This window comes from Lampris incognitus, chromosome 6 (assembly GCF_029633865.1).
Source record: "Lampris incognitus isolate fLamInc1 chromosome 6, fLamInc1.hap2, whole genome shotgun sequence".
NCBI lineage: Eukaryota > Metazoa > Chordata > Actinopteri > Lampriformes > Lampridae > Lampris > Lampris incognitus.
In genome coordinates this window covers 44,315,755-44,332,786 of record NC_079216.1, presented here as the reverse complement: position 1 = coordinate 44,332,786, position 17,032 = coordinate 44,315,755, and the positions used below count along the sequence as shown (strand labels likewise).

Genomic DNA, 17,032 nt, shown 5'->3' with positions numbered 1-17,032 from the left:
TGTGAACTGTCATTCCCTTAACCCTCAACAATAACAATACTGACAGGAAAGCCAAGTCTCGGGCAGCACACACACACACACACACACACACACACACACACACACACACACACACACACACACACACACACAAACACACACACACACACACACACACACACATCAATTAACCTGACATGGTAGGCACACTGCCTAAGGGGCTGCTGTTGCTTTTCCATCTTCCTTCTTGCTCCCTGCCTCACCTGCCCCTCCTCCCATCGCTTCAACTACGTCTTTCGTCTGGAAAGTTGGCTGGCAGTCGGTGGTGATCTACGCACTGCTTCTAAGCATCACGCAAGTTATAAACCATGGCTCGCCATGGTGGAGATTTACTGAGTGAAAACATACAGGTTGCACATTTCTCACCATGGCAAAGTGGGGGCTGAGACTGCTATGAAGTTTCTTCTCTCAAGTTTTTTACTTTCTGAGACTTTAAGCTCTAAATCTAAACTGGAAGGTGGTCAATCATAATGAATTACAGAAGGCCTTTGTAGGGCTTTTTTTGCCCACCATTGTGACTGACCGAAGAATGGAAGCCACACAAGTTAGATGAGGCACATCATCCTCTGTTTTCTTTCACGCTCTGTGTGCTTGTATGCAAATTAATGAGTGTTGTACTGTGGTGTGTGTGTGTGTGTGTGTGTGTGTGTGGGAAGGGCTGTCAAGTGTGACGATGATGCTTATATAGGGGAGGAGCTTCTCACATTCTGTTTATCTTTTAGGCAAATTACATTGTTTTTTTTTGGCCTCTTCAGTATTTCTGTATGTATCCAGGTGTGAGTGTGTGTGTATGCTTGTGCATATGTATTTGCTTGCAAGATTTTTCGAGTGCATGTGTGTGCCCGTGTGTGTGTGTGTGTGTAGGGAGCGAGAGAGAGGATGAAGAAAGAGCCGGTAATAGGAAGAGGGAGCTGTCTGTGCAACAACGAGCCCACAGATGCATGTGCTTGCTTTTCCAGTGTCAAATATATGAGCTCGGTCATTTAGTCTCCACACACTACCACTGCCCTGACGCCACTGGACAAAGAGGTCCCTGAGAGCATCACAAAAAGCTCTCTCTTTTTGCCTGTTTACAAAGCTGACAGCTAAGATTTGAAAGGAGAGAGAGAAAAATAAAAAAAACCCACTTTCCTCAGCTTAGCTCAAAAACATCCAAGTTTTTCTTTCTGGTTATTTTTTCTAGTGCCAGCTGATGAGAGATCACAATTCTCCCCTTAAGTTAGCATACACATACATACAGGCGTAAGTTATGGGGGGGTCAGGGGGGACATGTCCCCCTCAATATTTAGAAGAGGTGAATTTGTCCCCCCCAAAAAATATATCAGGAATGACAATGTTAACTCCCTCGCCAAAAAAGGTAAAATAACAACACAGACAGTCGAACTACTTAAAATGTCATTCATACTTGTTTTCCAACGATTTCATACACCCCTATGCTTGGACTATATCATTTTAACCTTGCCACTGGGATTGCCGACCTCGTTGCTGTCTTGCAGTTGCTCCTGACAACCAGGAGACCGGAGCATGAATGATCGTGTAAGCAAGTGTAAGTAACGTAGCTAGCCAGCTTGCTTGTCTAGCCCAGTACACCACCCTTTCTTACCTTTGGGGTTTCTGAGTTAGATTTTCTTACGTACTATTTCTGGATGAATTATAGCCTTATCTAGTTTATAACTTGTGTTTGGGGTTGTCAGTTCAGACCCCCTCACGAACTAGCTAGCTAGCTAGTGCTTGCTAACAGTAGCCCCTAGAATTTTATGTTAGCTTAAATGATAAATTTCACGGGGGAGGACCCCCTGACCCCCTGCTAAATGTGTCCCCCCCAATGTTCAAGTGAAACTTACGCCACTGCACATACATGCACATACACACAACCATGCACGCTTATGATCACACACACACACACACACACACACCCACCAAAATAATCTGGCTACAGAAATAGCAGTCATTAAGAGGAAATGTGGACGTTAAAAACCCATCTCTGCTTCTGACCAACTATCTCTCTATCACTCGTTTCAGCCAAACCGTTACGACTCCAGCAGATTTCCCCAGAGAGCACAGCAAGGATTTGCTATACCCAATCCCTGGTCAGAGAAATCTGTTTCCACTTAAACTCTACACTCCCTGACACCATCACCCCCCATTCCCCCTCCACCCGCCACCTCCATCTGCCCATCTAATCTTTGTGTGTGTGTGTATGTGTGTGTGTGTGTGTGTGTGTGTGTGTGTGTGTGTGTGTGTGTGTGTGTAATTAATTATTACAATCGGGCTACCCGCAAAATGGTTGTGTATTGACTATGGTAACTGGCTGGTGTTTTGCTGGCGCGCACGTGCGGCAAAGGCAACGCACGCCAGCTAAGGCGTATTAGCAATAACAGCCGTGATGGTTGACATTGATCTTCCAGTGGGTAAGAGGAAAGGGAAATTGGTGATTTCAGCGTAGATTTTAGGGGTTTCAAGGTCTCAGGGACTTATCCAGTGCTTGCTCTCTGTAAGATCTGTGAACTATAAAAATGCCGAGAGGCAAGGAGAGGATGATCTATATAATACACCAGGTTAAAGGACTTATGAACTATATTTCTTTTTTCTTTGCAAATCAGACTCTGGTAAGGCATAATCAAACTGTCTCAGGCAGTGGAATAAGTGAGAGAAAGAGAGAGAGAGAGAGAGAGAGAGAGAGAGAGAGAGAGAGAGAGAGAGAGAGAGAGAGAGAGAGAGAGAGAGAGAGAGAGTGAAAGGAGGGTGGTGTAGCTGTAAGATGGATAGGCTTTCTAGCAGTAATAACAGTTTTCATACACACCACTGACTCCACCTGGTTTATGTAAAGGTCAGGCAAACCTCTGTGTTTTTCTTTTCTCTGCTGGCAGCGCGTCAGTCCACGAGAGTGAGGAAACATGAGCGTTGGGAGTAACGGCACGCTGGGCAAAGAGAGGCCACGGTATCTCCTCCGATGTCTCTCTCCTACACTCCTTGTTGCTCTCTCTTCACTACGTCTGAGAAACGAAGACAGATTTGTTTTCTCCCGCACCCCGACGTAAGAGTCTGCCACAGGTTTAACCCAGAACTGAAGCATGTTCCCATCCTGCCACTGGTTTCCTGTCTAGCCAGGGTTGCTATGACGACTGGCTGAAGTGGGCAGAGGAAAGACTGTGGTAACCAGTGGTAACCAAGTCTAAAATAAGAACAAGTTATGCTAATTAGGCTATCACTCAGATCTTTCCTACTATGGACTAAGATGACCCCCTCAATGCCTAACCCCAGTGTAGAGCTAGTGATCTCTACTGTATATCACTCCAGACGGCTGTCCTATCTGGTAGCAGCTGGCACTGTGCTATGTAAAAATAAATAGCGGGGCATCCGGGTTGCATAGCGGTCTATTCCGTTGCCTACCAACACAGGGATCATGGTTTGAATCCCTGTGTTGCCGCCAGCTTGGTCAGGCATCCCTACAAACACAACTGGCTATGTCTGCGAGCAGGAAGCCGGATGTGGGTATGTGTCCTGGTCGCTGCACTAGAGCCTCCTCTGGTCGGTCGGGGTGCCTGTTCGGGAGGGCGGGGAAACTGGGGGGAAATGGCATGATCCTCCCACGTGCTACGCCCCCCCCCCTCCGGTGAAACTCCTCACTGTCAGGTGAAAAGAAGCGGCTGTCTTCCCACATATTGGAGGAGTCATGTGGTAGTCTGCAGCCCTCCCCAGATCAGCAGAGGGGGTGGAGCACGACTAGGATGACTCAGAAAAGTAGGATAATTGGCCGGATACAATTGGGGAGAAAAAAATTTGTCCAATCCCAGCTCTGTACAACTTTTATCTGGAGAATGGCCTACCCTACAATGGGATCACCTCCCATTCTGACCTTTGACCTTCAACTCCAAAAACACTCACCTTCCATATTGTCACTCAGACAGATTCCAACACAAGTGCATGTGGCAGTGCTATCTGTAAGCCAAAAATCTGCAGTAAGATGATGGGATGCACAGAACATCTTTGGTTCCTCTCAGCAAAGCCATCGCCATCCAGGAAAATGCAACAGGCAGCCAGGTCTGAGATTCCAGCCATCTTCCAGCCAGTCCTCCTGCTTCCCCCATTAGCTCACTGGCCTTTAGCTTTGGGCCCCAACCTGCCCGTCGCAACACAGATCCTTCTTGTTAAGGGACACGGCCCTCTGGTAACGCATGTGGCACAACGTCAGCCCAACTTTCCACTCAACCATCAGAGCCAGAGGTACTCATACCAATCTGAGCTTCCTGTCTTTTCCCCTCAGCACCAGAAAGACTGTGCCGCTGCGCTCCGCGTGAAAAGCACGGTGGCACAGTCTTCGTCTATTACAAAGACAAAGCACAGATGCAAAGGCGAGAATGTCCCGCCAAGCGCCGCTATCTTAATCTCCTTCTGTGCCTCCCTCCATTTATCTCTGTTGCCCCATCCCCTCTTTAAGTGTCTCTGTCCTCTCTCCATCTTTATCTTCCTCTTCAGTTGATCGGTGTCAGGACTACACTGTAAACAGAGTGAAGAGTGACTCACGCCTTTGTAATGCAGGAGGAGGAGCATGGCTCGAGATGAAGAAGCTAACGAGCATGTGCTATCAAAGACCGGAGAGGAGCGAGTGCACGGGGCAAGAAGAAACACGCCTAAAGCCGACGTTTACAGCATTTATTTGGTCAACTAACTGACCAGGCTAAGTGGGGAGTGGGGTTGAAATGGGCATAGGAAAGTTCCTGAATGCATTGTAAATGATTTTGTAATGATTAAATAATATAGTTAAGCTATCATATCTTTACAGGATTACTTATCTTGGAAAAAAGAAAAGAAAAAAGATTCTGTATGGACATAAATATACCGACACACCAAAACACATGTACACCAACACTTACTTGGCCAGTGTTTTCACAGCTGGACCAGACGAGAAGCTAGTATAAACAGTGACATGCAAAGCCTGTGTGTGTGTGTGTGTGTGTGTGTGTGTGTGTGTGTGTGTGTGTGTGTGTGTGTGTGTGTGTGTGTGTGTGTGTGTGTGTGTGTGTGTGTCTGTGGCAACAGACACAAGACACCAGAAAAGGAATACCACATTACAAAATCCCAATTGTCCAACATCTACAAGCACTCCTGCCACCACCTTACACACCCACACACACCCACACCCCCCCCCCACACACACACACACACGGCTCCCTCTTCCTCTTACCAGCTCTCTTCATCCTCTCTCTCTTCTCCCTGCACACACACACACACACACACACACACACACACACACACACACACACACACACACACACACACACACACACACACACACACACACACAGAAACATGCGCACACACTTTGTGGTGTTTTGTGAAGGATTAACCCTTATTATCCACTAAAGCTAAATGACTTACAGTCTTACTCCACACACACACTGATCTGCTGACACTACTCACAAGGTTAATCTAAATTCATCCACACAAATATTAAGGCCAAATGCCAGCTAGCTGGTAATGCTGGAACAATTCTGCAGCACATCTACAATGCGTGCATAAGACAAGGACAAACTACTAAAAAGTATCTTTTACCTCCAAATTCATATCCCGATATGTTTTCCAAATCGGCATTTGATCACATTCCAGGTTTGTGGAGCAGGGAGTGTATTTTCAGAGTGCTGGTTTTCCCATCTGTGTGACCGCAGTGCTGGGCCACTCTCCCTGCCTTTCTCTGCCCCTGTTCCCACGCCTCTCTCTGGGCTAAGTACATATTTGAGGATATACTAAAGCACCGAATCATATTCTGTTTAATCACTGTACCCTAAACCCCACGAGCCATAACCCTCTCACTACTTTTACAAACAGGCATGGGCAAATCAAAATAGCCTTAGGTGCTGAACAAAACAGAGCTGACCCAATCAAGGTCTTGTCCTTTTACAACTGGGCTACCGTTGCCCCGGGTTACTCGGTTCAAAAGGATAATTACTGAACTAAGTACCAAAGAGGAGGATTGGAAGATGAAAAAATAAATAAATAAATAAATCACACGAATCCCAAGCAGCCCTTCATTTCCGCCTATGAGATCAAAGCTTAACAATCAGCTTCTTGCCAGTCATAAAGATCAATGAATATCCAGTCATTTCCAACATCCATTATTCAGATGCTGCATTCTGCACACTGAAATGCCCCCGACTCATATTGATACCAGTCATACCAGGAAGAGCACACTCATGCCGTTTCCCTGTGATGAGAGATGAAAATGGATCGCATCATATAGTAGACACACTGCCTTGTGTAATCACGTAACATGGTGTGCAGACATTTGACCACATAAAGAGGAGACTAAGACGACCAAATAAGTTCTCTCTTTCTGTGTGTGTGTGTGTGTGTGTCTGTATGTGTGCACACATGCATGTGTGTGTGTGTATGTGTGTGTGTGTGTGTGTGTGTGTGTGTGTAATATAAAAGATCCTGGCACATCAAAAAGCCAAGTTCCTCTAATGCACTCCCTGTGGACCATAAGAAATAAACAGATAAAAAGACAAAGTGGAATAGAACTAAATGGCAAAAAAAAAAGCAGGGCAGGAACTGAAAGAGAGAGCGAGAGAGAATGGGCGGGATGGAGTTTTCAGAATTGTTATTGGAGCCGAAGAAGTCATTTCTGTCTTAAAGAGTTCCAGATGTGGGCCTTCCCCTGTGCTCGCTATAGCAGAGGGGGCAAGATATAGAAACTGTGTGTGTGTGTGTGTGTGTGTGTGTGTGTGTGTGTGTGTGTGTGTGTGTGTGTGTGTGTGTGTGTGTGTGTGTGTGTGTGTGTGTGTGTGTGTGTGTGTCTATGCATATGTGCAGGGAGAGAGAGAGAGAGATACAGACAGACAGACAGAGACAGAGCGAGCAAGAGAGAGACACACACACACAGAGCGAGCGAGACAGTGAGTGAACAGAGAGAGACAGAGAGAGAGAGAGAGAGAGAGAGAGAGACAGAGAGAGACAGACAGAGAGAGTGAGAGAGCAAGAGAGAGAGAGAGAGAGAGAGAGAGAGAGATTATTTATCAGAACGTGTCCTTTGGCTGATCAGTATGCCATGCTGCCATTCTAAGAGTCTATTTGGGTTCAGTAAAGGAAAGTTGACCATTGCTGTGTGAATACTGATGCTTGCGGTGGTCGCTGGGAAAGAGGGGCTCTGACAGGGGGCAGTGGGTGAGGGGGGTGAAGGGGCAGCAGGGGTGAGGAGGTTAGGGTGTGGGGTGTCAGGTGGTAAGGTGGTAGAGGGCTCCGTGGCTCACAGCCGTGGGCCTATAAAAAGCTAGGGTGGTCAGAATAATAGTCTGTTGTTATTACACACGCTGGTCTTCCTCAAACCAATGACTGCCTTTTACCAAAATAGGCCAGTCAAAACCCAGTGAATGGACATCTGGTAAAACACAGCAGGTGGAGACAAAAGCTGGGTTTTTTTTTTTTACTGTTTTACCCACAAATTTTAGCTTGGGTTTTTTTTTATTATTCTATAAAATCATAAATTATGTGTATTGCTGTGTAAGAACCCTTGTTTGGCACACATTTATACTAATTTAGCTTTATTATGGCCTTGCAATGTAGTCCACTTTTTGGTCAAACCAGTGAGAAGGGAATGAGCAGTGTTGTGTAAGTGTGTGTGCACGCACGTGCATACACTAAGTGCTGATCATCCTTAAATTCATAAAGGGTTTAAACAGCAACAATCTACATGACAGTCTTCATGTACACTACTGCTTCAGATGCTATCTATTGTACAGATGGACAGGCTTGTGTGATAATATCAAAACTCTGATCAAAAGTGAGCTCTCTAGCCCTCTTAGTGTATGCATGTGTTTGTTTTTCTTTATTTTTTGTTGTATTGTGTGTGTGTTTGTGTGTTGCGTGCATGTGTGTGTGTGTGTGCACGTGTGTGTGTTTGCATGTGCATGTGTGTGTGTGTGTGTGTGTGTGTGTGTGTGTGTGTGTGTGTGTGTGTGTGAGTGCATGTGTGTGTGTTCATGTGCCCAGTACTTCATGCGAGTATGCTTCCCAGTGTTTGTTTCTTTTCCCTCTGCACTGGACTAAGCTGCAGAATCACACAACAAAAGGCTATTGTGCTGCAGCAAAAAGCCCTGCTCCAGGGAGCTGGTAGTGGGCCACAAACAAAGGCTGGGTACATTGTCTCAACACAAGCCTATGCATCATCTCTCCCCTGGTCTGCCAATTCAGTGCTGGACAGAGATCAGTGAGTCTACAGGGGTTGTACACGTACAAAGTGGGGCAAGAGAAGAAAGATGGCTTGGAAAGGATGTGAAGATGATGAAGAGGAGGAAGGAGCGAGATGGCAGACAAATTGAGATAATAGAGGGAAGGTGAAGGGGATGTTTTTTTTTCCGTACAGAGGGCTGGACAGGAAGATAAGGGGTGAGAGATGTCCGGGGAAATGTATTAAGGACAGGATTTAGTCAGGGGAAAGCTAACATGGCAGGAGGTTAGGTGAAGTCAGTGTAACCACTTGACTGTCAGTTGACACTGTTCCCAAAATGTGACCCTGGTATGCCACTCATTACGTCAGTTGAATACTTGAATAACACAAGAATGACTGTTGAGTACTCACTCAACAAGCTGAAATTGTGAAAGTAGTGAGTCAAAATCAAAATTTTGACTTTTTTTCCCCCTACACTGACTCCATTTCTCCTTTTTCCAACTTTGGTATAGTTTTCTCTGTTCTGTTGAGATGCCTCGGCATTGCTCTCCCCCCCCCCCCCCATTCTGACCATTCAAATTAGCATTGGATCTATCAAAACATCCCAAAACTATGACCTCTTGTTGAATCCGGCTAGTGGCACGTGTGCTCGACCACAATTCACCTTTTCTACACTCGTGGTTCATGAGTCAGTAGAAAATGGTGATCACGTTCTTATTCTACAGAAACGAAAGGAGACTTTGGGGCAAGGGGAAGTTAATCAAGTATGGCGTGACACTGATTTCAGTTACATGCATAAACTGAGAGTGCACGGGGGGGGGTGTTATTTACCATTGGCGTTCTTCCCGCAGATCAGGTGTTCATAGTGCTGCAGGACCCCCCACAGCTCGGCGTCATTGTTCACCACTCCCTCCAGGGCCTCTGCTGTTACCGGGTTGCACGCTGACCCCGAATCCGGCCCCGGATGACCCCTCTCCTCGGCCATCAGGACGCGGGCTCCTACCTCTTCCACCAGGGCCTCCATGCAAGCGGTCATGCAAATCGCCGCGTACTCGTGGATGCGCACGGAGATGCGGGTGTCCACCATCCAGCGGAAGAAACGTCCCACGGAGAAGGACAGGCCGCAGCGGGCGGACTTCCCCTTCCGCAGGAGCTCCCCGGCGCTCATGCTGTACAGAGAGATGGCCTTGACGGTGGCGGAGACGCAGTGGTCGGCCAGAGCCCAGCTGAGCACCAGCCTTATGGCACTCTGCACCTCGAAACGCGTACAACGACAGTGCATGACGCTCAACCGCTGCGCCTCTCGAGAGATGCGGATCAGTGCCCTCCGGAGAAGATTTGACAAACGCCTCACGGCCTCCGGTGAGAAGGTGGGTGCGCATACCCCCGGGGGCGACGCAAGTGCAGGTACCCCTTTGGCGTTACAGCTCCCGGTCACTTTACGCAGGATCTTGGCCACCTCATCCTCTGTCCAGGGGAACTCCTCCAGCTCAGGTAAGCGGGGGCACTTGGAAAATATGTCCTCGGGGTCCTCGGGGAGGACCGTGTTGACCGTGTCCCAGCTGTTGTTCCTGCTGTTCATGGAGCCAGAGTAGTACCACCAGTTGCCCCGGTGAGGGGCCGCGATGAAAGCCTGCGAGTTGGACTTGGACGACGAGAGGCTGAGGGACTTGCATGAGTCCCCCGCCCCGTAGCCCGAGTCCAACGTCAGGTCCTCTAGGGTTTTCATGTGGGCATTGCTCATGCCGGCCATGGTGTCCGCTCACTTCGGTAACTTTTGCCTCTGAAAGCCGTGAAACCAAACAGCGGTTTTTACGTGGAAGCGAGCGCAGAAACGCCAGTCGGAGGTCACCGTCGAGCCGGTTCAACTCGTTACGCAGCACAACACTTGTCCGGCATGCTGTTGGGAGTTAAGTTTTACGCAAAACGGCGAGATGGCCAACAAAAAACTGTCTCCTGTACGCTGCAAAATAAACGGAGGAATGTTTCTGTTTCTATTCTAATCCACGACGCCTCTTCGTTTAAACTTGACAGAAAAGGGGGGAAAGCGAGAGTCAAGTCGGTAAATGCGCACACCTCTCCAGCGCAACGCAGGGATTTAAACTTTCCTCGGGATCCACTCTTACCGCGAAATGAGACCGAACGCGTCACCGGTTCGAGAAGAGGGTTCAACTCAAGTCCGTTGACGTTAAAGAAGCCAGAAGCCTGGCGTGTATATCCACTCAGAGTTGAAAGGGGTCCGATTTGTTTGACTACCGTGTATAAAAAGTATGAAGTCTAAGCCATCGCTCTGCCCCGTCAGAAACAGCCTACTGCCGCTGTCACAGATGTGCCTGTGGACTGGAGCAGCTTCTACGCCAATCAGGAAACGATAGACTCACAGAACAGCCAATCAGAGGCCGCTTTACATATAGCCAAAGTTTGGGGGAAAACTAACTTGACTTCGTCTCGGATAGTCGCCAAACAAGTCCCATCGACGTTAGATGCGTGTTTTTGTTTTGGTTTTGTTTTGTTTTTTACACATGAAAGTAAAAATCACATTTCGCACGTATTCGTTCAGCGACACCATTTTAGTTTTCATCTCAACTTTGACTCGACTTTCCCTCTAGATTTTTACATCGCCACTTTTGTTTTTTATTTTTGTTTTTGTTTTGTTTTTTTGTTCTGTTTTGTATTTACGTCATTAGAACAATATCCCGCCAAACGATAAATAAGGGCGCTGGAACGAATGGAGTTATGATAACAATTCAGAGCAGTCTCATAATTGGACAATGAAGTCAAACTTCATTCACCACCCCAGACAGTTCCCCAACTGTTCCATTAGAATACAAATCCTCGACTAAACGCGTCATCATGTCTCCTCGTTATATTTACAGGTCCGGGGGACATTCTGCTGGCTTGGCAGTTGGCAGAAATCAACGTGCACGCTAAATTCAGTTATCTCCCCCATGCAAACGCCGGGGGGGGGGGGGGGTTGGCCTGCTGCCCACACATTAGCTGATCTCGCACCCACAGCATGAAACAGACAGGAATTGAATCTGAAAAGCCCTTGGTAATTGTAGTGTTTGTTTTGATTCGATAAGGGTTAAGACTGTCACCGAAACTGCATCATAAAAAACTCCAGGATTTCTAGAAAGATAAGGCGATTTAATGGCTCAAACTACACTCTGTATTCTGCTTTCTCTCATTTTAATCTGTAAATGCCACCATTGTCTGTACACAAGTTTTGTGTCCTTTGGTTCGGTGTCATACAAAAGCACCTAAATGTTGGCATTACCCCAGAAAGACTAAAATCATATTTTATTAAACAGACTTGGATCATTATGTGGCGTTGGTTGTTGTTTCAGATGAGTTGTTTTAGCATATTTCAGTGGACATAAAGTAAACATATCATAGAGGCCCGTGCCGACCTACTTCTCATTATTCCTCATCCATGTAGACAGGTATGGGGTGTGTCCTGGGACAGAGTCCAACAGCATTACATAATGGGTTGAGTGCAGCATACTTCCTTTTGTTGCAACATTACACTGGTGATGACTGCAGAGCATGCTGGGTGTTACTGTAGCAGACAGAGGAGCATGCTTTATTATTGTACATGCACAGAGTGGGGAACTGTTAGATTGTCCTGCTTACCTCATACAGAAGTCTAAGGAGGTGGAATCTACTCCCTATTAGCACAGTCACACACACACACACACACACACACACACACACACACACACACACACACACACACACACACACACACACACACACACACACACACACACACACACTGTGAATCATAGAAGAGTCAACGAGGGAGTCAGTGTGTCAGTGCAATGCACCTCCCCAGTTTGGTCAGTTTGGTTTGTTGGTAAAAGCCCAGTTAATCTGATGAGATCAGAGGAGACACAGCCCAGCGAGGAGATCACAGTGGGTTTTACCACTTGCCTCATCAAGACCTCACGTAGTTGTGGTGTGGACATCGCTTGGCTCATGGGCTCTGTGTTTGTGTGCTCGGGGCAAATACGCCCCAAAAATCAAGTTGACAATAGTGGAGCGACACAGGGAGGCCAACAATTGAAGTTGAAACAACAACCCTGCACATCATTACATGTGGTAAGGAAAACATGTCTTTTCTGTTGAAATAAAAGGTCAAAATGTGGCTTTTACACAATGGGGGCTTTTATTTCTCCCACTCTCTGCATTGGTCATGTAAATTAATGACACACACACACACACACACACACACACACACATATATATAAAATGGTTTGATCAGTTTAAAGAAAGTTTGACAAACTGGGTGGACGTGATTGCACTCCCAAGTCCCAGAATGTTTGTATCTCACAGAGAGGATGGAAGAGGTTACAGCATTAAATGATTGTCAAGTACACCCTTTACAAACATGTGATCTAAAGGCATTAGCGTGTGAGGCCCAGGAATCCTCCTTGGATTTCACATGCAAATCTGTTCCTTTCACAATATAGAATCTCTAAAAACATTCCAACAATATTAAACAATGTCAGTTCAAGTGGGGGGGGGGGCTCTAAAAGATTCAATATGCCTCACGTCTCAGGCTCAATATGATCTAGAGGACATTTTGAGCCAGAAGAAGCTGTTTTTGGGGTTCTGACACTGAGTTCTGCAGGAATAGTAAAACAGCATTTCTTATTATGTTTTCCAAGTGGGGAAAAAGAAAAGAAATCACACTGAGCTGCTAATGACGTTTTGATGAAGAATGCATGTGTGCTTCATTTGCACAAAAGCAGTGTTCACACAAACGTCCACATCTCAGTGTGATATGTGAAGGTTTGAGGCTATGGAGGTGGCTAAGTGTTGGGGGGAGGGGGTGTGTGCCTCTTATGAATAAACAAATAAACAGATACACAAACAATCAGGTCACTTATCAACTAACCCGCATCGTTTGCCTTTTTCTTCATATAATCAAGACCAAAGAACTTGCTGTGTGGGTGGAGCACCCCCGTGTGGCCGGAAGGAGAACTTCAATTCCATCCACATTCCATCAAGTGAGGCTTGTAAAGTTTAGAAGCGTCCCACAACGAATGTCAACATGACAGCATGACTGTCCCGAGAGAAAATGAAAATAGATACAAACCTATTCTGGAGGTAAGCATAAAATTTTATTTGCAAAAAAAAGAAAAGAACAATACATTCTTAAAACCGTTGTCTCTACAAAACAATTTCACAGAAATTACCTTGGAATGTATATTCCCGTTTTTTTCTTCTTCTTTTCTCTTTTTTTAATATAGATTCTAATATTTAATGTTTCTTTTCTTTTCTTTAAATAGTCCCACGCCAACATGAAGTGAAGTACAATATCGACCTTTTCTTGCACAGTCAAAGGAAGGGTCTTGGATGGCATTTTGACAATCATATAGTCAATATAGGAGAGCATCAGGTCTCGTCCATATGTGTTCAGCCTCGAACCCTGCAGCCATGCAGCCCTGCAGCCGGGCTCCAGCCAAACTAATGGAAGCAGGTGTGGCTCTGCTAGACTGCAGCAGCTGCCAGTGAATCTCTTGTCATACCCTCCATTCACACACATTATTTCTATGTTGTCCTCTCTCTCTCTCCCTCTCTCTCTGTCTGTCTGTCTGTCTGTCTGTCTGTCTGTCTGTCTGTCTGTCTGTCTTACCCACAGGCCATCTTGGGGCACAAAGACCACTTGAAATTGTTAAGTTACTGAGGCTGGACTGAGGGCATCTCCGTCATTTCCAATTCCACCCTGGGGCTCCTTTAGCTTTTTGAGAGAAATGCAACAAACAGACTGACCTGTCTGCCTTCCAGTAAAGAGAATCATTTTCATTTTCCACAAACAACGTGTCAGAATGTACAGTGTCATTACAACCTGCTGATTACGAATCTATTTTTTCCCCTTCTTTCCCTTTCCTATCCTTCCGTCATATATAGCTTAAAAACTGCCTTCAACTGAACCCTGATAAAAGGCACACATTTGTGAAGTAGCCATGCCTTCCCATAGCCCATCCCATAGTCCCATATAACCAGAGCCAGCCCAAGGCATAAGCGAACTAAGCGGTCGCTTAGGGCCCCCAAGAGCGCTTGAAATGTCAGACACGACAGGTTGATAAATATATATATATTTTGTGTGTGTGATATATCATATCAGTAGTAAATCACCAAAAAACAAAAACTAAACATGTTGTTATCATGTTGTTAACAGACTTGACAAATGAATGCTACTGGTTTTAGTCATTTCCGCTGCCTATGTCAGAGCTGGGGTCAAGTTCATGCGCATTATAACTGTAAGCAAGTACATGACTAATGACTTCGCCCCCAGAAAAGCCAGGAAACAAAGATTAAGGAGAATGATTCAATTAAAGCACTTTATTTTGGGATATTTTCTGAAACATTAGCACACTTTTCCAAAAAAGTTTTTATTCATCTACATATGCTTTAATCTTTATTGTTATATTGTTAGATGTTAGAAGTTCTTCTATTCATTGTATGTCATTATTTAAGTCTATTTAATTTATTTAATATTGTCTGTTTTTGCATTTGCATTTTATGTAAGAAAATAATTAATTTCTTTGTTACTGTTCTGTACTTTTGCACAGTTCAGAAGCAATTAAAATAGTTAACTTGTTCAGTAAATGCATTGTCTGCTGGTTTATTCTAAGACTTTCCAGCACAGTAGTAAGTCATGACAATGGTATGGTAACGATCAAGCATGGACATAATATTGTCAGTGGTGGGAGGTGGGTTTAGCGTGGGGGGTGGGCAGGGGGGGGCCCCAAATCATATTCTGCTTAGGGCCCCATAAAGCCTTGGGCCGGCTCTGCATATAACGCTGGACTCATTTTTCCCGGAGCATCGTGTAAGCTGAAAAGTAGAACCTCAGTGCTTTCAGTAGCTCGTCTTGGTTGATATACTCATGGTAGTGACCGAATATCAAACCAAATCCAATTTCAATATTCAAAAAGCTACACTTCGATGAGCAAACGCTTGAAATAATGGCTACAGTGTAAAATGAAATCAAAAAAAGAAAAAGAAAAAAAGCTGACCCAACCCACTCATCTTTCCTTAATAGTTTTTAGTACGTTCCAGTTAAGATGAGGTTAGAGAGCTGGAGGCTGTGGAGCATCCCATCAGTAGGATTACAGGGTGTAAACTGTTTCAGTGTCTCGGAGAAGAAAAAAAGAAAAGAAAAAAATAGCACCCAAAATGATAACGCAATTTATATATATCCATGTTCAGCAATGGCAACCAGGAATCCCGTTTAAATAGCAAAAAATCTCAAGTCGAAAAACAACAGCACACTTTTCATAGCCAAAAAACCCCTATTACAAACAGCAGCGAGGCTATCTAGAACGTCTCGAAAGATACAGACAACACACGAGCGACCGTATGAGACAAGGAGGCAGAGAGGAGTTGACTGAGAGAGAGAGAGAAAGAGCTAGAAAGAAAGAAAGAAAGAAACGTGTGACCCGATGTTGTGTCCTTCTGTGGTTCGTAAGATGCAAACTGCTCCCAACTGAAGACAAATCGGATCTTCAGCACCTAAGTCTTGTAGATGTGAAGTTGTTCGGCAAATAGCAGATCTGTTTGGGAATACCTCTTTACCCTGGGCAGAACTGCTCTCCTCAGCCTACTGCAACACGTCCGAATGGATCGGAACAACAAGTGACACGCTTTCTATTAGGCCTCCGTTTAAGGTCGTGTTAGAAAAAAAAAATCTTAGGTTGTCTTCACAGCTCCTTGTTAGAAAAAGGTGCTTCCCTCTGTCATTAGAACACACACACACACACACACACACACACACACACACACACACACACACACACACACACACACAAGCGCACACATTCATATATATATATATATATATATATATATATATATATATATATACATACACATATACATATATACATATACACACACACACACGAAAAACAGCTGCTTTCCAGTCTTTCTGAAAACATTGCACCAAAAAGGACAAAGAGAGTAAGAGAGAAGACAGAGAGATGGAGAGAAAGAGTGAGTTGAGAGTGAGAGAGAGAGAGAGAAGACAACCTTTCCTCTCTCCTCTCTGTACAGTAGTTCAGTCAGTGAGGCAAATCAATGACCCGGGTCTATCTGTGTAAACAGTAGACTGCAAAGTTCGGATTTGGACTCCACTCCCTCGCACAAGACGAGCACACAGGAAGGGTCCCTCGGAGAAACGGAGGCCTCCCTGAAAGGAGCCTGCTTCGATAAAAAGGCAGAGTCAGGCAGTGGGTGGGTGAGCTCCGTCAGGTCTCTCTCACACAGTGGATCTGGTTGGTTGGGATCCTCCACGCCCACCAGGGGGCGCTATCCCTTCGGGGTTTTCTTGTTCTGGGCATTCCACATGCCACGTTTGGAGTGGTAGTAATGGAAGAAGTTCCTCAGGCGCAGCCTCTCCACCTCAAGACCGTTCTGTAAGACTCTAGAGGAAGAAGAAAAGAGAAACCACTTTGTAAATAAAGTTATTTTTTTCATAAATGCAATTATTAATGCAATTTATTAGTGCAGGTTTATTAGAAAGTTAACTGCAAAGATTTGTTTGGATTTCTCTCTTCAGGTAAATACGACAGGTGAGTATAAAGGCAGTCGGGTCATTCTAGAGGAAATATAGAAGGGAATTACGGGTTCAGTAGAGAGATAAGCATTAGCTATAGTCTTAGGGTTTTATAAGCTATTGAAGCAAAAAAATAACTGCAATGACATAAAATGTTAATGCAAAAGGAAAGACTTCATAAATCAAAATTTAACACAGTTTAATAATACTGAAGGCTTAATAATTGTAAAATTGAATTCAAGACATTCTCAGACTTTTTT

The 17,032-nt window shown here is 45.2% G+C and overlaps 2 protein-coding genes across 2 annotated transcripts in view; both read right to left on the bottom strand.

Moving 5' to 3' along the window:
- Positions 1 to 10,498, bottom strand: part of abtb2b (ankyrin repeat and BTB (POZ) domain containing 2b) — a 94,087-nt gene extending 83,589 nt beyond the window's left edge. Inside the window, exon 1 of the mRNA XM_056282234.1 lies at positions 9,038 to 10,498. Coding sequence (XP_056138209.1) covers positions 9,038 to 9,959 — 922 coding nt within the window. The 5' untranslated portion in view covers positions 9,960 to 10,498. The remainder of the gene's footprint in view (positions 1 to 9,037) is intronic.
- A 5,907-nt stretch (positions 10,499 to 16,405) lies between these two features.
- b4galnt4a (beta-1,4-N-acetyl-galactosaminyl transferase 4a) overlaps positions 16,406 to 17,032 on the bottom strand; it is a 283,146-nt gene continuing 282,519 nt past the window's right edge. Inside the window, 1 exon segment of the mRNA XM_056282004.1 lies at positions 16,406 to 16,640. Within this exon segment, the coding sequence (XP_056137979.1) occupies positions 16,526 to 16,640 (115 nt within the window). The 3' untranslated portion in view covers positions 16,406 to 16,525.